Genomic DNA, 18,934 nt, shown 5'->3' on the forward strand with positions numbered 1-18,934 from the left:
AAGGAGGGCTTGGCTGGCTGGCCTGGGCTCTCTTTTTCCCTTTGAGCTTTGAGCTGCTGCCTGCTGAAGTCCACAGCCCCGTTCCTGGTTGCCATGCTGCCTGAGATTCTCTCACTCGAGAGGGCCCTCTTGACTCCTCACCACCCTAGTCCAGTTCCACAGTAACTTTGTCCTGTTGGGCTCTGTATGTATAATTCTGAGTTGAGTGAGACCATCCCTACCCGTAGGATCTTGCAGGCCTGTGTGGGAAACAGACAGACACTCACAGCCATGAGAGACTACTGGCCAGTATCCCATACCCCAGAAAACACTGGATCCCTTGCTTTAAGGCCGTGGCCTCTGTCTGCCTCTCTAATTCTGAATTCTCTGGCCTCAGGTCTTCCTCCCCAAACAACACCAACCCATTTGGTTCCACATTCTGCTTTGGTCTTCAGCGAATGATCTTTGAGGTAAGCTGTGGAAGCCCTAGAAATAAACTGCCTGGGGGGTTGCTGGTCATGGCAGGGCCAGGTGAATGATGGAGGGAAATTGGGGAGGGCATCACTGCCATAGTGGGCAGATTCATCCTTCTTCAGCAACCGTGTCTGCTGCATACCTGGCCTCCCCACACTTAACAATGAAGGTTCAGAAATGATGTTGAGAAATCTGGGGTCACAGAGGCCGAAGCAGTGGTCTGTATCCAACAAGATGGGAGGTAACGGATCCCAAGTTTCTATCTGACAACACGATTATAGCAGGGAAGGGAACCACAGGGCAAGTGGGGCCCAGCAGAGGGTGTTGGGGGCCCTCCAGTGGCATGTGAACAAATGCATTGTAGGGGAGTGAGTGGCTCTGGAGGCCCTGCTGACTTGGGAGAACAGCAAGCTGCCCTTGTTTTCCCTGTGGATGCAGTATCTCCAGCAGACACTTAACAGTTCCAGAAGGACTGGACACGTGGCCATGGCAAAGGCTGTGTGTAACCATTGAGAAACAGGCAGATCTCAGGCAGAGGGGGGCCTTTAGCATGAACCAGGGGAGGTTGAGGAGTCGGGAAACCCAGCCGTTAGGTGCAGGTATGTCACACAACCTCCAGGTTGCCTACATCCCTCTACCCCTCCCCCTTGACCCACTGTCCTCTTCTCACACCAGGTCATGCAGAACAACCACATTGCCTCGGTGACCCTGTATGGCCCCCCTAGGCCTGGTAGCCACCTGAGAACAGCGGAGCTCCCCTAGGGACACCACCACCCAGGCCCCTCTGTCCCGTGGAACTGTGCATCACATCCTGCTTAGTGGGCCTCTGTACCACCCTGTGGGTTTTCTTGGACACCTGGCCAGTGTTGAAGGGCTGTTGTGATGTTCTGAGGTTGGGCTCAGGCTGGGTGCTCTGCCATGGGCTGAGTGGCCCAGATATTCTTCTGTTCATCTTTGGCCTGCTGGTGCCAGCAGGGGACACAGACTGCAAAGAGAAGCACAAAGTTTGAGCCTTGATTCCTGGACCCAGGAGCTCTCAACTAACAAGGAGGCAGGAGAGGTCAACCCTTGTCCCATGCACATTGGGAAGACTTGGGGCTCTTTCTGTGACTGAGGACACAGGCACCCAGGATAAGGACAAGGTCCTGCCTTTGGCTCCACATTGCCACATGACCCTTAAGGCAAGCAGGTAGCGTGTCCATAGTACTTGGTTGCGACATTTGCACTACATCCACTTTAGTTACTTGATGAGCTGGCTGTGGCCAGGGTGGCCCACCTGCCCTTCCCTGTTCCTTTCTTGCACGCGCTCCCTGCCTGGGCACACCAAACTGGTTGAAACACAGCTTTCTACCATCCAGGTACATGCCCAGGCCTGGTTCTCACCCCTGTTGGAGTCAGCTTTCAAGATTGCCTGTGCCCCTGCTCTGCCCCATCCTGGCTGGCAGGGCTGCATGTTTCCATCCTGTTTGCCTCTTTTATTTAATGCCAAAGTTTTAGCCAAAGACATCTTCCTACTTTTGTTGTGTTTCAGCATTCTGTTCTGCACTGTGGGCTGGCTGTCTGCCCCAACCCTGGGCACTGGCCCCTGGCTGGGCCATTTCATGGCTCAAAGCCTCTGGGGGCTCAAGGAAGGCTGGGCTGCTCAGTCCCTTCATGGGTCTTGCTAATGGAAAGTAGCATATATGTGCTTTAAAAATATTAATCCTTTTGAAAAGAATTGAGAAGAGAAATGTATAATTTTATCCCATTTTTAATATTTTGGTCTAGCAACTTGTGATACATAGATGACAATTTTGTGAGTTTTTCAAATGTGTGTACAGATTTTTGTAAATATGACTCTTTTGTAATTAACTCATGTACAGCCTCATCCTGTATAGTTTAATGATGAATGTGCAGGGGACCTGTCTCAGGCTCCTATATGGTTCCTGGGCCTTATAGCCAGGTTTGTGTGGCGCTCCCGACTTTTGTGACTGACTGGTGTCTTCCCATTTGGACTGTGGCCTGGCCAGAGCCCCTTGCATATCCCCACTGTCAGGGGCAGCCAGGACTGTTCCCATCCTCCTGGAATGGGGGAACCTTCCTTATCCCCTGCCCACATCCCCTCTCCAATAAAGCACCTGTGCCCTCAGCAATGGCCTGCCATGTGCTGTTGCTGGGATGTTTGTACTAAGGTAAGTGTGGGTATTGGTTTTTTGAGCAAGGGGGTGGTTGAAGCATATGGGGAAATTAATAGTGGTGGCATCTCGGGGGAAGACATTCCTTGGCTCCTCTGAGGGGATACAGCCTCCACCTGGCATTGTTGTGTGAGTTCAGGAGGTGGGGAAAGACTAGGTAGGACCGTGCACTCATTTGTCCCTTATGTGTGGCTCCATCCCTGGTGCTTAGCCAGACATGGGCCCAGGAGAGGTTGTGGGAAGCATAATGTCTGTTTTCAGATGAGCTGTGGCAAAGTGCCTGCCAGGTTCATGAATTCAGGCTGTGGCGGCCGGAGCCCCTCCAGCTCCCTGTGGGGCCTGGCCTTGAGAGCCTCTGCATGCATCCGCGTCAGCCTAGGGGTTCCAAATCCAGCAGAGTGGTAGGATTCCATAAGTCCCTGCCACCCCACCAGAACACACCTCTGTGCTACTAGGAGGACCAGACATAGCCACTGCTCTGGGACCTGTTGGACAAGAGATGGTCATCTACCACCCAGCCTTGGCTCGCTCAAAGGGTCACCATTACACGGGTTTCAACTGGTTCCAGCAGGGTGGACCGCCAGGAGCCAAGCTTAACCCCCATCCATCCCCTGGGATCCTGTGGAGACAGGCACCTGGTGATCAGGGAAGAACCACATACACGGCAATAATCTGGGAAACCGGCTCCATCCTGGGTCTGAGTTAGGAGCTTGCGGCTGTAGTGGGGAGCTAGGAGTCCCATTGGAAGGGGCCTGCAGCGACAGGCTGTGGATGCGCACAGGCTGGCCCATGCGGCCCGTGCAGCAGGCGCCACATAAGCCAGATGTCAGCGGCCGAGAGCCCGTGCACTACAACCAGCTCACGGTAAAAGCAGGGGTCGAAGGTGCTCAAATGCGGCGCGGCTGAAGGCTGGGGGATGCCAAAGGTGCGGAAGGCAGGGTGAGGCTCGGGCGTGAGCCGCAGGCGCTGCAGACACATGCCCAGAAAGACGTCGTCGATGGGGAAGAGCTCGACCTGCGCACAGGCGCCAGCCAGGCGGTGCAGCGTGGCCCCGGAAAGCACAAAGCCACCGCCGCCCGCGTAGGCCGGATAGGCGGGCAGGCCGTACACGGCCTCGGGTATGTAGTACTTGCTAGCCCGCTTGCGGATGGGCCGCGCCTGCACAATTACGTCACCAGCAAGCAGGTCTTGCGCCGGATCCCGCGGCGCCAGGAACTCCAGGAGATTTCCCACGTTCACGAATACATCTGCGTCGCCCTTAAAAACGAAGCGCACGTCGGGGCAGAAAGCTGAGGCCCAGGCTAGAAAGTGGATCTCCTTGAGCGTTAGGTTAAAAAAGGTGTCGTCGAAGGCCCAGAGCAGGATGTCCGCATACGCAAGGCTCTCGGCCCGCAGCAGGGCGCGCCAGTGGGTTCGCGCGTCCTCCCCAACTTCGTCGGCCCCGCCCGAGCCTGCGCCCCTGGGCACGCCCAGCAAGAACACGCGGCGCACCAGCGCCCCCTGCACGCGACCTTCCGCGCCCCACGTCTGGCGCACGGCTTGGCGCCGCTCGAAGTCCTCTGCCACCGACTTGACAGCAATAAGCAGGTCCGGGCGGCCACTGGGTGCGCCGTCGCCGCGGCACTTGTGCGGCTGGTTAATGAGCAGTGGAAACCGCCGCTGGTCCTTGGCGCGCAAATAGCGGGCGAAGTCAAAGGGTCCCGTAGGCGTGGGCGGCGCCGGTGTGTCCCCTTCGTAGGCCGGCGGGGCTGCACCCGCGTCGGGTAACTGGAACGCGCGGGGTCTGGGGGTGGGCCTCGGTGCCGCCCTCCCTCGCCCTCGCGGCGCGCTCGTCGTCGGGGCCGCGCCGTCGCGCTGCGCATAGAGTAGGAGGCCCAGGGAGGCGCCAAGGAGCAGCGTGAGCAATGCGTCCCTGCGTAGGCGCAGCCTCCTCCTCATCTCCGCGCGGCCTGCTGCCTGCCCTGTAAGGGTCGCAGTCGGCAGCAGGGGGCAGCGAGCCCCGCCCTCCCCAGCTGAGGGGGCGGGAGGCCACGCCCCGGGGGGGCTCCAGCGACGGACGGTTGAGCCCCTTGCGTTCGTTGTTCTCCTCCTCCCGGCCGTGTCGCACCGCCGGGACGGGCAGCCTGAAGGGACAAGAAGTTCACCCATGTAGCCAACTCCCGCGCGGCCTCAGCTCCGGCCCAGGACTGCGACCCAGGGCCGGGCAGGGAGACTGGGAGCCTCGACCCCTCCCCCGCCCGCCTCCCTAGCGCTGAGGCCGTATCCCTTCCACCCTGCCATCCCCTCAGTGTCGGGCTCTGGGGTCCCGACACTCACGCTCGGCCCTCGGAAGTGGCGCAGCCCCAGACGCCCTGGCCTCCGGGGCTCAGCGCAGGGTCCCAGGGGCCGCCATGGACCGGGCCCGAGCCAAATGCAGCGTTGGCAGGAAGGGGGACCGGTGCCGTGCCACGTGACCCTCCAGCTGTGCGCGCCCGGACTTCTGGAGCTCAGCTCCGCCCCGGCGCCAGGAGCACTACGGCCTCAGAGTGGGGACTAATCCCTGAGAGGGAGCCTCCTCACTGTCAGTCCCTCTGGGAAGGGCTGGTCTGGGTGCTCACACCCCAAATTCGCCTTTCTGGGGATTGGGAAAAAGCATCAACTCCCCTGGTTAGCTCCCCCAACTATCCACTCCCCACTCCCGCGTCTCTGGAGTGGGGCGGAGCCTGGGCTGCTAGGAGCCCTGAGCAGGCCGGTTCCAAATGCGCATGAACCTGGCCACCATCCCGGGCGGGCCTCTCCTCAGCAGCCCAGATTCCATCAGGCAGGGTGCATACGCTGCCCCCGAGACACATGGCTGTCTTCTTACTCCTGGTTCTGCCATGCTCCCCACCCCCAGTAAACACACGCACGGGACAAACAAGGCAGCCCACCCAATCCTCAGGGCAACTGTGCCAGCAGCTCTCATTCATGCCCAGATGGGGACACTGGGGGGCTCTTCGGGGAGTTAAGTGACTTGCCCAGTATCCAAAGGCCAGAACGCTCTGCCCCCAGGTCTTCTGAAATTCAGTCCAGGATTATTTTATCTGTCCTTGCCCCGCTCATCCATCCACTGGGATACAGAACAGGGGGCCAACCCAGTCTGCTTTAATTTCACAGGCAAGCACTTCAGCCTGTCTCCCCAGGGGCTAATGGACCTGAGCCCAAGCCAGGTGCAGTTCTGAGTCCCCTGGTCCCCAGCATAGCCTACTGCAGGTAGAAATGATCAGGCCTGTGCAGCTGCAGGTCAGACAGGGCTGGCAAGGATGGGGACAGCTTGGGAAGACTCCTGGCGGAGGCCTTGGCTAAAGGATTGCTCTGGGATGCAGGTGGACAGAGGTGCTCTGCAATGGAGAGCTAAGTCCTTGCGCAGCTCAGCTGCCAGCTCTCTCTTTCTTGGTCCCAGCCCATGTGATGGAGCCTGGAATAGACAGCCTCTACTGGTCTCTTAAGAACCCAGTCCCATCCTCTGTCCAAGGGCTATATCTGCTCCTGACGGCTTCTTCCCACCAATGTTCAATCTTAAAAAGCCAACTCTCTGGCTGGGTGTGGTGGCTTACGCCTGTAACCTCAACACTTTGGGAGGCTGAGGTGAGTGGATCACTTGAGGTCAGGAAGTCAAGACCAGCCTGGCCAACGTGGTGAAACCCCCATCTCTACTAAAAATACAAAAATTAGCCAGGCATGGGGGTGGGCGCCTGTAATCCCAGCTACTTAGAGGGCTGAGGCAGGAGAATTGCTTGAACCTGGAAGGTGGAGGTTGCAGTGAGCCAAGAACACACCACTGCACTCCATCCTGGGCAACAGAGCGAGACTGTCTCAAAAAAAAAAAAAAAAAAAAAAAAAAGCCAGTCGTGGTGGCTTACCCCTGTAATCCCAACACTTTGGGAGGCCAAGGCAGGTGGATCACTTGAGGCCAGGAGTTTGAGACCAGCCTGGTCAACATGGAGAAACCCTGTCTCTATTTAAAATACAAAAATTAGCCAGGTATGGTGGCACGTGCCTGTAATCCCAGGTACTTGGGAGGCTGAGGCAGGAAAATCACTTGAACCCAGGAGACGAAGGCTGCAATGAGCCGAGATCGTGCCACTGCACTCCAACCTGGCAACAGAGTGAGACTCTGTCCAAAAAAAAAAAAAAGCCAACTCTCCACCCTGAGCCTTACTCTTTTTGGTCACAAAGTAATCAGGAGTCCTCTGCTCCAGCTTTCTCCGCAGCCTCACCTTCCATTCCCTCCTGTGATAAAGCTTGGGGCTGCCTCCACCATGACTCAGAAAGACCCCTGCCTGGTAAGCTCCTTTTAACTGAGTCCAACAGATGCTCCTCGGTCTTGACTACCCACTCCATTATAGCGGGTGGGTAATCCCCTGGTTTCCAAATCTCCTGGTTTTCCTCCTTCCTCTTTGGCTGTTCCCATTCTGGTTGGTGTCCTTCAGGACATCCCCTGGGGCCACCCCACCCACTCCCACCTGTCTATTCATCAATCTTTAGATTGAACCCTCATCCTGAACTCAGAACTACAGACCCAACTACCCTCATACTCTCTCCCCGGATGCACTGCAGGAACATCATGCTCAACTTGTCCCAAACAGAGCAAGCACTTCATTTCCCCCCAGGGCCCCATCCCAGCAAGCAGTCCCACCCACCATCCAACTGGCAAAGGCAGAAACTTGGGGCCCTCTCTCAGCCATTCCTCACCCAGTGTCACCAGGCCTGTTACTCTTCCACCCACACAGCTCTTTGGTGGTCATCCCCTTCCCTCCATCTCTGCTGCTACTGCCCCAGCCTGGGGCCACCATTTCCTCCACCCCCATCCTCATCAACCTCCCAGTCTTGGCCAGGTGCGGTGGCACATGCCTGTAATCCCAGCACTTTGGGAGACCAAGGTGGGTGGATCACCTGAGGTCAGGAGTTTGAGACCAGCCTGACCAACATGGAGAAACCCTGTCTCTACTAAAAATACAAAATTAGCTGGGCATGGTGGTGGGCGCCTGTAATCCCAGCTACTTGGGAGGCTGAAACAGGAGAATTGCTTGAACCCAGGAGGTGGAGGTTGCAGTGAGCCAAAAACGTGCCATTACACTACAGCCTGGGAAATAAGAGTGAAGCTCCATCTGAAAAAAAATAAAAATTAAAAAAAAAAAAACAACCACCTCCCAGTCTTAACTCCTGAAACTCTTCAAAGGCTTCCTACTGGCCTCATTGAAAAACCCACACCCTGTAAAATGGCTTATCAGACCCCCACATGATCAGCCTCAGCTCCAGGTCTCAGCAAATCCACCAAACCACAGATCCAGCCATTTTTAACTGTCCTTCTAACGTCCCTATCTCTCACCTTCCTCAAGCCCTTGCCTGAGACTGTCTGTGCCCCAAACACTGCCCTTCTCTTGATAGCCCACCCCTATGCCTACTCACACTCATCTCCTCCAGGAAGCCTACCCCCTGTCCCCTGCCCAGGTGAGGCCCCTTCCTCCATCCTCCACAACTTCTCTTTTTTTTTCTTTTTTCTTTTTTTTTTTTTTTTGAGACAGGGTCTCACTCTGTCACCCAGGCTGGAGTGCAGTAGCTCAGTGACATCTCACTGCAGCCTCAACCTTCCATGCTCCAGGGATCCTCCCACCTCAGCCTCCTAAGTGGCTGGGACTACCCAGGCTGGTCTCAAACTCCTGAGCTCAAGCAATCCTCCTATCTCTGTCTCCCAAATTGTTGGGATTACAGGTGTAAGCCACTGCTACTTGTATTTCTCACATCAAAAACCGTGTTATACTTTATTATCATTGCTTAACATTCGGGGTCCCACGCTGAGTGTGAGCTGGGGGCAGGCAAGATTGATTCCTGTTTTACTTCACTGCAGTATCTGCAGCACCCAGGATGAAGTCCAGGACACCAAAGATCAAGGTGCTTCATGAGTGAAACTGTAAGGGCTGGCTGTAAGCCCCGCTTCTGGGATGGGAGAAGGTGAGGCTGATCTCCAAAGCAGGTCCCCCCCACCCCACACTCTATCAAAGTACCTGAGGCAGAATCCCCAATGATGCACCCCCAGAATCCCCAATGATGCACCCCCAGTGGTCTGGCTTCTGGGGAAGGCAATCAACTCTGCCCCAGCAGGTCCAGCAGATAGGCCAAGTGGAGTTTCAGGGTCCCGTGGATGGACAGGGGTTCAGCAATAGCCGCAGAAGGAACCCTAAGGCCATCCAGGTTCTCCAAAAGCTGGCTGCACCCCTGGTCTAGGCCAGGCCGCCATTGGGATCGGTCAGGCCCAGCAAGTCCTCTGCCAGGCTGGTGAGCTCGTTCTCCTCGAGTGCCTCCACCAGGCGCTGCAGCGTGGCGCGGCGGCCCTCGGCCTGCACGAAGCGCCGCAGCAGCTGGAAGGCCTGCTCGTACAGTCCCTCGCGCTCGTACTCGTAGGCCAGCGAGTCCAGCGCCGGGTCCCGCAGCGCCCGGCAGCCTCGCTGCAGTGAGCGCCCCACCTTGCGCCATTTGAGGCCCACAGAGCGCGCGAACATCTGTTGGTCCTGCAGGCTCAGCGGCCGATTCACTGCGGAGGGAGTGGGGAAACGGGGTGAGGGCGGGGACCCCCAGCGCCGGTCCCACCCATCCTCACCCGGCAACGACCCCTGCCCCTCCCCAGACTCCAACCTCCTGGTGACCCTGCCTCTCCGCCTGCGCCTCACCTACAGGCTGACCCTGGAACAGAAAAGTCTGGGCAGGTGGCGGCGGCGGCGGCTTCACCTCCGACAGAGAGGGCACCGGGGGCTGCAAGGGGGCCGAAGCGACCTCCCCGTCGCCACCCTGGGCCCCCGAGCCGCACTTCAGATTTCGCAGCGCATCCTCCAGCTCAGCCAGTTCTTCATCCCGGAGCCGGTCGGGCTAGGGGAATGGAACGTGCCGTCACGGGGGACTTAGCCGCGGATCCCCGCCCTACCCCATCCTGATCCTAGCCCGGCCGCACCTGCTGGGCTAGGATGCAACTCAAACAGCGCTCCTCGTCCGCCAGCAAAGCGTCCAGCCGCTCGGCGCCGGCGCGCAGCTCCAGTTGCAGCGGCACCGAGTGTTGGGCGAGCGCGGCCGCCAGGCTCCTCTGCAGCGCGGCGCGCAGCGCCCCCTCGCGGTAGGCGCGAAGGAAGCGGCCACAGGGCTGCCGCCCGCAGAATCGCAGCTGCACGATCAGCTGCGGGTCGCTGCGGTGGATCTTCAGCATCTGCAGCACGTCCGGGCTCCCGCCGCTCTCTGCGGAGGCGGGCGGTCAGGCGCCGGGCGGTCCCCAAGCTCGGCCGTTCTCCAAACGGCCGGAGGAGGGGCGAAGCCCGTGGTGAAGCCCCGCGTCCCATCCCCTGACCTAGGGTGCAGTTACCCCAGAGTACCCAGCTGGGAAGCAAAATTGGGATACAAACAGCAATAACCCAGAAAGAAGACCAGGATCTGTCACAGGGAGCACCCTAAGACAGAGTGGGTACCACCTAGCCCCCGCTCTCACGCCCCAAATGAGGGTTGGCAAAAGAGAGGGACTTCGAAGCACAGAAAAGGGGGCGTGTGCCCTGGGCAAACAAGCCGTCTGGGTAGGCGGCCAGCAGGGCAGAGGAGGGCGAGAGGTCTCAGGTCTTCGGCCTCCACCAAGCGCGACTCCCACTGCTCGGGAAGAAGAGGGGCTCTCGCCGCTCTGAGGCCACGAACAGATCCCCCAACCCGCTTCAGCCTCCTGTGGCCTCTGCCCTGAGATGGGAAAGGGGGGCCTGGAAGGGTAGGTACTGGGGAGGGGTCTTGAGCAAGGAGTGCTGCAGTAAGAGAGGAAAAGAGGAGAGAGACATCCACAATTAGTAGAAAGGAGTGAGCCGGCTGGTGGAGGGCGGGGATGGAGCAAAGGACGTTAGTGCACAAATTGGTAAATCATACACAGACTTGAGAACACACGCCTATCCTCAAGGTCATGCCACAAGCAGAGAAGAGAGTCTGCACAGCCAGGGGTCCTCCCTCTTGCTCTTCCCACCCCAAATCTTCTTCTTAAAGGTGGCTAAACCCAGGCCCACCCACAAAATGCTCCAGGCCACCCCTTCCTCTCCACATGCCCGCCCATCCACGCACCTGCCAAGGCAGCCTGCAGAGCCCTGTACACTGCCACCTTCTGCTGGGGGTGCGCGTAGGCATCCGACAGGACCACCTTGTCCAGCGAGGACTCCACAAACAGGTATGCGCTGCCCACCCACTCTTCGTGCCCATTTTGCCCAGCTGCCATCTCACCTCCTGGAGATGCAGACAGTCAGGTATCCAGTTCATCCCCCCTCCCTTCACCCTGGAGACAACTACCCAGCCCCACGTGGTTCAGCTGTCCCCACCACAGTAGCCTCAAGTCCCACATGGTTCAGTTGTCCCCACCACTGGTTGGCATACTTGGGACAGGAGTTCACCATCTCACAGGAAGCCCCTTGAGCTCCTGGCTCTGTACAGAGTCCCACCCGCCCCAGGCTTGCAGTGAGGACTGTCCCTCCACTGCCTTCTTGGAGAAAGAGCCCAAGGTCACAGTGGAGGGGGAGCAGAGGCAGATCCTGCAATGGGGCTTCTCTGCTTCCTTCTCAGGCCTGCGTGTCTCTCTTACCAATGCGGACAAGAGACATCTTCATTCTGGATGGTGCCCATGCCCCAAAGCCAACCAGACCCATATCCTGGCCTTGCCTTCTGAGTAGACTTGAGCCCAGCATCTCTGGAGGACCTCAGCCTAAGACTAAACCTCCTGTCTTCACTTCGAAGGGCACCTGTAGTTTGCATCTACCCAGATTCTCTCCCCAAGCCTGACTTACCTTTGAGGACTTCCCTCCTCCCTCTTCTCAATCCATGTGCCTGTGTCCCACTCCCTAGTTCCAGGTCGGGCTTGTGTACCAGACCTGGCCAATCTGCATATTCCATTCACATTTCTGCAGTGATTAGTTCAGGGCGGGGTATAGGACTTAAGTTGGACCCATGAGAATCAACCCTGCAACTCTGGTTGAGCCAATAGGAAAGAGGCACTACTTTCCCTTCCCTTGGGGCTGAACTGGAAGGAAGAGGTAGCTCTCTTTTAGCACTGCTTGGGAAGAGCCTGGCTGGGAACGAAGCTGACACAGAAAGAAAGAGTCAAGAGATGGAAAAGTGCATTCCTAAGCATACTAGGCCCCTGGATCCAGCCGTCCCTGAAGCCATTGCACACTGGACTTTTCAGTTATGTGAGCTAAATAATTCCTTTTTGTTATAAAGCCCTTGGAGTTCGGCTCCAGTCATTTCCAACACAAATTGCTCTATTCCTTCCCTGTCCAGAAAAAGCCAGGGCCCCCTGATGCTAGTATAGTATCTCCTTCCTCCATCTTCTGACAAAAACCTAGCCCTGGACCAGCGGGGGCAAAATTCCCAGCCAAGGAACCACTGCACTGACCTACAGCTCAATGGTCTCCCAGTTACTACCCCATGAGACAGCAGGTAGGAAACTGCCCTCCTCTTTCTCCCCACCTCACCCTTTTCCTCGAATCATGGGCTCAAGGCCCTACCTCCTGCCCCATCAGTCACACTCCTGTACTCTCCAGTCATCAGGGTTTATATATGGTGGGCTAGGAGGAGTGTTGAGTGTTAGCTATGGGGCAGGACAGATGGGGTGGCCCAGCTGCCATCTGTTTACATGAGGAACAGGAAGCTGTCCTCCTGCCCTGGCCTCCCAAAGTGCAGCGATTACAGGAGTAAGGCACTACTCTCGAACTTTGTTTTTTAAATTGTCTTGTTTTTGAGACAGGGTCTTGCTCTGTCACCCAGGCTGGAGTGCAGTGGCACTATCACAGCTCACTGCAGCCTTGACCTTCCCAGCTCAAGCAACCCTCTCACCTCAACCTTTCAAGTAGCTGGGACTTTAGGCACACGCCACCATGCCTGGCTAGTTTTTGTATTTTTAGTAGAGATGGAGTTTCACCATGTTGCCCAGCCTGGTCTCAAACTCCTGGGCTCAAGCGATCTGCCCACCTCAGCTTCCCAAAGTGCTGGGATTACAGGTGTGAGGCACCACACCCGGCCTCCTAATCTTTTCATAGAAAACATTAATACTTGTGTACTTACGCCAAACCACAGTCTGGATAGTAACAGGAAGTTTGCATTTTGTTTATCTCTGGGCAGGATGAAGGAAGGTAGGTGGGGGTGGGGAAGGATTGTGGGTGATTTTTATTTTCTTTGTATTTAGCAACATTTTCTGCTTTATGTGAAGTAGACACATTTTCTTTGTATTAAAAGAGCAAAATAAATTTGTTTTCTTTAAAAGCAAAACAAGAAAAAACAGGAAACTCTGCAGGTGACAAGTGGGTCCATAATAGGGAGCCAGCCACGGAGGTGAGATAAGGGGGGAGTCCTTCGAAAGTGGCCTGGGGAGTAGGAGAGAGTGGGAACTTCCCCTGGAAACATTCCCTCTTTCATGTCTTTCTGGCCCCTTGACTTGAGAGTGCTTGACTTGGTTATGGTCCCACCCCAAGGGGTGGAAGTGGGGACCGAACGGGACCGTAGTCTGCCCATCAGGTCTGTGGGGGCCGAGGGGGAGGTGGGGAGTACTGGGAACCTGGAGACGGGGGATGCTTTCTCACACTCACTAGTACTCGAAGACGGGGAAGGTGAGCCAGGCTGGAGGTCGAGTTAACAGGGTAAAGAGGCCAGGGCCCTAGTTTCGCATCCGCCGATTGGCAGCTCTTCTTACGTGTTCTTTCACGGAAGCCCCTCCTTGGGAAGCCCCGCGCCCCACCCACCAGGAGTCGTCCCTTTTTGGGCGGGGCTGAGGCTTCCAGGCTGGGTCCTGAGAAAGTTTGGTGGCCGGAGACTCTGGGGCGCTTGGGTACCGACCTAACAACGTCTGCGCCTGTTTCCAGGGACGAGCCACGCACGGTGCCCCCTGAACACCTAACAGTCCCGGGGGCAGCCCCACCTCTGGCTAGGTGGACAGAGACAGCCTGTGGGCGTGGCCCAGAACTGAAAGCCTGTGACTCCTTGCGACCCGCCGGGCACACCCCCTACTCAGCTACGCAGCTCCCGAGCGCTTGAGGGGAGCTTCCCAGGCTCCCACTAGCCCACCCTCAAGCTGGGGTTTCGCACGTGCGATCGGCTGGGGTGGGCAAGGGGGTCTCCGCTCAAGGAAGTATTCAGAACCAGCCCCTCCTCCCCCACCCTCTCTCCTGCAGGGCCCTACTGCACCTCGAAAGTGCTGGCAGGGACGAGGAGCCTGCGGGGGCCAAATTCCGTACCGTCCCCCGCCTCCCACGGTGTTCGAACAGCTCAATAGGCCGCCGCCACCAGCTGGCTGGAGCAGCCGCCGGTGACATCTGCGCCGCGCCCACGCTTCGGAGCCAAAATCCACCTCCTCTCCAGCCCGCGCCGGAGAGCCCACCCACCCACCTGCTGCACTAACCTGGCCGCCTCGGCGGGGCCTGGGTTCCCACGCCCGCCAGGCTCCGCTCTACTCCGCCGCTTCCGGGTGTGCGCGGAGGCGCTGGGGCGGTGCCCTAGCCCGAGCCGCCCCGTCCGCCCGCGCGTCCCGCCCCGCGGGCTCCCGGTGGCTGCTTCCCGTCCGCTGTCCTCTGCTGCCAGTCCCCTGCCCCGGGCAAAGCCCATCTGGTCCGCTGAGCAGGTAAGACACCAGCGCCCAAGGTTAGACGGCAGGAAGACCCGACTTTGGGGGTTTGCGATTCTTACGAGGCGGGGGGCTCGTAAGAGCTACAGCTGCCAGACTTCGTTAGATCAAGGGGGCGCCCCCTGGAGACCAGAATTTTCTGGTACTCCTGGGGATCCGGCTTCAAGATCGCTGCTACCAGAGGGCACTCAAAACGGGGTGCCCATGGGTCCCAGGTACAAGCCCGGCCGAACGTATCTGAAGCCCCAGGAAACACGTGGCACAAATTCCGGGAGAAACTGTTAGCCCGGAAGATATGGGAACATTAACTGGCGAGTAGTGTGAAGCCTTGTGTACGCAAACCTTTAAGAACCTTAAAACAAGATTGGCGGCTGGGCGCGGTGGCTCACGCCTGTAATCCCAGCACTTTGGGAGGCCGAGGCAGGTGGATCACCTGAGGTCAGGAGTTTGAGACCAGCCTGGCCAATATGGTGAAACCCCGTCTCTACTAAAAATACAAAAATTAGCCGGGCGAGGTGGCGCGCGCCTGTAGTCCCAGCTACTCGGGAGGCTGAGGCAGGAGAATCGCTTGAACCCGCGAGGCGGAGGTTGCAGTGAGCCGAGATCTCGCCACTGCACTCCAGCCTGGGCGACACAGCTAGATTCCGTCTCAAAACAAAACAAAACAAAAACAAACAAGATTGCCAACTTCAAAGAGGACGCACACTTTCCAGTAACCCATCCCCCTCTAAAGGCTGCGCTCCAGGGTGGGTCTGCGGAGTTCCAGCCGAACCCAAATTGCTCAGCGGGAGCCAGGGCTGCTCAGGGGTCGGAACTTAAATCTTGAGCCCCTCAGGCCCCAGAACCGTCAGGTCCCAGAGACCCAAGTTTTTTTCATCCAGTGGGGCTGTCTTAGGAAGCACCCGGGACATCTCCCCCGCGAGGCGGAGGCGGGGAAGGAGCCTCCCCTCCAGGGGTGGATCCATCTTTGCCCCGCCCACGCCTCGCTTCCTGATTGGCTCATGGTCCTTGACAAAGAAAAGCCTATATTAACGCTCCCGCCTTATTAACCCGGTAGTCACTTTCTACTAACCGGCGGGGTTAAGGTGGGGTTTCTCAGGCCGGGCGCGGTGGCTCATGCCCGTAATCCCAGCACTTTGGGAGGCCCAGGCGGGCCGATCGCTTGAGCCTAGGAGTTCGAGGTCAGTCTGGGCAACAAAGCGAGACCTCGTCTCTGCAACAAAATTACAAAAATTAGCCAGGCGTGGTGGCGTGCACCTGTAGTCCCAGCTACTCGGGAGGCTGAGGTGGGAGGATTGATTGCTTGAGCCCGGGAGACTGAGGGTGCAGTGAGTTGTGATTGCGCCACTGCACTCCAGCCTGGGTAAAGAGCGAGACCCTGTCTCAAAAAAAAAAAAAGTGGGAGGGGAGTTCTCAACGTGGAACCTGTGGAGTTACAGGGGCTTGTTGAAATGCAGATTCCTGGGCCTTACCCTTTCCGGAGAGCCTGATTTAGTAGGTGAGGCGGTGAAATCTAATTTGTGAACAAGTTTCCGGGTTATCTGATGCCCCACGCTGTCTGAGAGGCCCTCAGTTCCTCAGGCCACAAGCATTTGTACACCTAAGCACGGTCTTCCTGCAACACTTTGCGCCTTCCCGAGCTCAGAGACGTCCCTCTCTGTCCAGGCCGGAGCTATTGGGAGTGGCGGATCCTCCCACCCCAGCCGGATCTGGGCCATGGCCGAGCCTGGAGAGGGACTGCCAGAGGAGGTGCTGGCACTCATCTTCCGCCACCTGTCCCTGAGAGACCGTGCTGCCGCCGCCAGGGTCTGCAGGGCCTGGGCCGCCGCTGCTACCTGCAGCGCCGTGTGGCACGACACAAAAATCAGGTGAGCCTGCTCCTCCACACTCCTCTCCCCACCGCCCACTCACCTTCTCCGTGGAGTCGTGGGCTAGGTAGATATTCAGGTTGACTCCCCCATATTAAAAAATAATTGCTGGCCGGGCGTGGTGGCTCATGCCTGTAATCCCAGCACTTTGGCAGGCCGAGGCGGGTGGATCACCTGAGGTCAGGAGTTTGAGACCAGCCTGGCCAACATGCTGAAACCCCGTCTCTACTAAAATACAAAAACTAGCCGGGCGTGGTGGTGGGCGCCTATAATTCTAGCTACTCGGGAGGCTGAGGCACGAGAATCGCTTGAACCCGGGAGGCAAAGGTTGCAGTGAGCCGAGATGGCGCCACTGCACTCCAGCTTGGCGACAGAGTGACAGTTTATCTCAAAATAATAATAATAATTGCTGACATGTATTGACTGCCTAGTATATACCAACCATTGTTTTTAAGTGCCTTACATATATTAACTAATTTAATCCTTACGAAAACCTTGTGTGGTAGATAGGTATTATCATTACCTCCATTGCCCAGATAGGAAACTGAGGCAAAGAGACTTAATCACTTCCCACGGGTCACTCAGCTAGGGAATGGCAGAGGCAGAATTCGAACCTAGCAGTCCGGAGGCCATGCCAAGACTCCTTAGAGACAGCTGAGAAAGCCCAGTTCCTAAAATATCATTGGCTCTCCATGTCCAGGTTTCATCCTGTGGCAGACGCCACTGAAATCTTCTAAAAGGATAGGATGCGAGTTCCCTCCTTTGGGGCAACAGTCGTGGTCTGAACAGAGACGTGGGGAGGGAGGCAGGAAATGGGATGGCAGCTGGAACCCCAGCTAAGGGGTGGGTAGAGGCTTCTCCGCTGGTCGCAGGGACTCAGCCGAGGCCTTTTCTGCACGGCTCTAACCCAAGTTGCGAATGTGAGCTGGAAGGCATGCTGCCACCTTATCTGTCCGCCTGCCTCGACCACGTTCACAACCTACGGCTGGAATTTGAGCCATCGAGGAAGCCGAGCCGCCGGGCGGCCATCGAGCTGCTGATGGTTCTGGCGGGCCGTGCCCCGGGGCTGCGAGGCCTGCGCCTGGAATGCCGCGGAGAAAAACCGCTCTTCGACGCGGGCCGCGACGTCCTGGAGGCTGTGCACGCTGTATGCGGGGCGGCCAGCCAGCTACGCCACCTCGACCTGCGGCGCTTGCCCTTCACACTGGACAACGCGCTGGTGCTGCAGGCGGCACGCAGCTGTCCCGAGCTCCACAGCCTTTTTCTGGACAACAGTACCCTAGTGGGCAGCGTGGGTCCCGGCTCAGTGCTCGAGCTACTGGAGGCCTGCCCGCGCCTGCGCGCTCTCGGCCTGCACCTAGCCAGTTTGTCGCACGCCATCCTCGAAGCACTGGCGGCGCCAGACCGAGCGCCTTTCGCGCTCTTGGCTCTGCGGTGCGCGTGCCCCGAAGACGCACGCGCGTCCCCGCTGCCCAACGAAGCCTGGGTCTCGTTGCGCCGCCGCCACCCTGGGCTGGCAGTGGAGCTGGAGCTGGAGCCCGCGCTGCCCGCTGAGAGCGTGACGCGCGTCCTGCAGCCAGCCGTCCCCGTGGCTGCGCTGCGCCTCAACCTCTCAGGCGACACCGTAGGCCCACTGCGCTTCGCAGCGCACCACTACGCCGCAACCCTGTGCGCGCTCGAGGTGCGCGCAGCCGCTTCGGCCGAGCTGAACGCCGCGCTGGAGGAGCTGGCGGCGCGCTGCGCGGCCCTGCGCGAGGTGCATTGCTTCTGCGTGGTGAGCCACTCGGTGCTGGACGCCTTCCGCGCGCACTGCCCGCGCCTGCGCACCTATACCCTCAAGCTCAAGCGCGAGCCGCATCCCTGGAGGCCTACGCTCCTGGCGTGATTGGGCGACTTCTCTCCCCCGTCCCCGTGGACGTAAGCGCTCTGAGAGGGAACCGGGGTGTCCAGGCGCGCCCCGAGTGCTAGTGCCTTCTTTTGGGATTGTTGCCCCCCGGGTCTTTACCGAGTTGGGAACTGTGATGGCATCGGGACCAGTCCTGGGCGCCCTGAGACCACTCGCTGCTCTCACCCTCTGCAGACGCCCCACCCGCTCGGTCCTGGACACACTGCCCCCCTCTCTTGCCTCCACCCCTCTGCGGACTCTGCAGCTCCGCGGCCCCGGCGCGGGGAGAGGGAGGGCACGGGCGCGGGCCGGGCCTCAAGGGTGAGTGTGAAATAAACAAATCCTGCAGTGTTTCTGCGTCCTATTAAAGGCGGGGTCGGATCTGAAAGGGAAGGACAGGGAACGCGCGGGGTACCGGAGGAGCCATCCTGGCAGAGGTTGGCTTTCCTCAAGATCCTCTGGACGACACAGCTGCGGGGGGTCAGGGTCGGGGCACTCACACCCTTGGAATGACTACGTCCGGGGGTTCGGCGGGAGGGGGCGTGCTTCCCTGCCCCCCCCTTCCTATCTGCTTGCCCTGCCTGGGGCTTCACTGTGCCTCTGGCCATTACCTTCTAGGACTTGCCCAGCCCACACCAGGTCGCGCACCGGCGATTTCTCCTGTAGAACAAAGAAGGAAATAGAGGGACTGAGAAGGGTGGGACTCGAACCCAAGTCTCCCACTCATCTCACCCCACCCCACCCCACCCCACTCCACCCCTCCACTCCACTCCACACATCCCATCCAGCCAGCCTTTTCTGCCTGCTGGTGCCTCGGCCGCTGTCCGAGCCCCGCCCCGCGGGCTTGCACGTGGCCCCCGCCTGACCCGGCGCCCCGGGGCGGAGTAGGGCGGAGCGGGCGGCAAACGCAGCACTT

General features: G+C 58.4%; 4 protein-coding genes across 7 annotated transcripts in view; 2 read left to right on the forward strand and 2 right to left on the reverse strand.

Moving 5' to 3' along the window:
- The window catches only part of PHAF1 (phagophore assembly factor 1), a 37,325-nt gene extending 34,702 nt beyond the window's left edge, over positions 1 to 2,623 (forward strand). For both annotated transcript variants that reach the window (XM_004057793.4, XM_019012595.4), the window contains exons 16-17: positions 377 to 449; positions 1,129 to 2,623. In XM_004057793.4, the coding sequence (XP_004057841.1) occupies positions 377 to 449; positions 1,129 to 1,215 (160 nt within the window). In that variant the 3' untranslated portion in view covers positions 1,216 to 2,623. The remainder of the gene's footprint in view (positions 1 to 376; positions 450 to 1,128) is intronic.
- On the reverse strand, positions 2,188 to 6,467 carry B3GNT9 (UDP-GlcNAc:betaGal beta-1,3-N-acetylglucosaminyltransferase 9). 2 transcript variants are annotated; one of them, XM_004057792.5, is made up of 2 exons: positions 4,944 to 6,467; positions 2,188 to 4,750 (listed from the first exon to the last, which is right to left on the reverse strand). In XM_004057792.5, exon 2 carries the CDS (start codon positions 4,563 to 4,565, stop codon positions 3,357 to 3,359), a length of 1,209 nt encoding a protein of 402 aa, XP_004057840.1. In that variant the 5' UTR covers positions 4,566 to 4,750; positions 4,944 to 6,467; the 3' UTR covers positions 2,188 to 3,356. The 2 variants fall into 2 exon arrangements, with proteins under 2 accessions (XP_004057840.1, XP_018868138.3); XM_019012593.3 differs by lacking the exon at positions 4,944 to 6,467 and having other exon boundaries at positions 2,188 to 4,933.
- A 1,929-nt stretch (positions 6,468 to 8,396) lies between these two features.
- Positions 8,397 to 18,691, reverse strand: TRADD (TNFRSF1A associated via death domain). Of its 2 annotated transcripts, none has more exons than XM_019012788.4 (5): positions 18,630 to 18,691; positions 10,725 to 10,883; positions 9,595 to 9,872; positions 9,317 to 9,512; positions 8,397 to 9,180 (listed from the first exon to the last, which is right to left on the reverse strand). In XM_019012788.4, exons 2-5 carry the CDS (start codon positions 10,873 to 10,875, stop codon positions 8,870 to 8,872), a joined length of 936 nt encoding a protein of 311 aa, XP_018868333.1. In that variant the 5' UTR covers positions 10,876 to 10,883; positions 18,630 to 18,691; the 3' UTR covers positions 8,397 to 8,869. The 2 variants fall into 2 exon arrangements, with proteins under 2 accessions (XP_018868333.1, XP_004057845.1); XM_004057797.5 differs by lacking the exon at positions 18,630 to 18,691 and adding an exon at positions 14,044 to 14,165.
- Positions 14,147 to 18,371, forward strand: FBXL8 (F-box and leucine rich repeat protein 8). The gene is made up of 3 exons (XM_063700281.1): positions 14,147 to 14,262; positions 15,931 to 16,133; positions 17,046 to 18,371. Exons 2-3 carry the CDS (start codon positions 15,982 to 15,984, stop codon positions 18,016 to 18,018), a joined length of 1,125 nt encoding a protein of 374 aa, XP_063556351.1. The 5' UTR covers positions 14,147 to 14,262; positions 15,931 to 15,981; the 3' UTR covers positions 18,019 to 18,371.
- Positions 18,692 to 18,934: the final 243 nt, after the last annotated feature.

This window comes from Gorilla gorilla, chromosome 18 (assembly GCF_029281585.2).
Source record: "Gorilla gorilla gorilla isolate KB3781 chromosome 18, NHGRI_mGorGor1-v2.1_pri, whole genome shotgun sequence".
Lineage (NCBI taxonomy): Eukaryota > Metazoa > Chordata > Mammalia > Primates > Hominidae > Gorilla > Gorilla gorilla.

Bases quoted from the DNA above. Each gene is read 5' to 3' on its own strand.
- B3GNT9 (XM_019012593.3), bottom strand. From the start codon at position 4,775: ATGGGTGAACTTCTTGTCCCTTCAGGCTGCCCGTCCCGGCGGTGCGAC.
- TRADD (XM_019012788.4), bottom strand. From the start codon at position 10,875: ATGGCAGCTGGGCAAAATGGGCACGAAGAGTGGGTGGGCAGCGCATAC. The intron at 9,873-10,724 runs GTGCGTGGATGG...CCGCCTCCGCAG, and splicing joins TCTGCAGGCTGCCTTGGCAG to AGAGCGGCGGGAGCCCGGAC. The intron at 9,513-9,594 runs GTGCGGCCGGGC...CCATTCCCCTAG, and splicing joins GTTGCATCCTAGCCCAGCAG to CCCGACCGGCTCCGGGATGA.
- FBXL8 (XM_063700281.1), top strand. From the start codon at position 15,982: ATGGCCGAGCCTGGAGAGGGACTGCCAGAGGAGGTGCTGGCACTCATC. The intron at 16,134-17,045 runs GTGAGCCTGCTC...CTCTAACCCAAG, and splicing joins TGGCACGACACAAAAATCAG to TTGCGAATGTGAGCTGGAAG.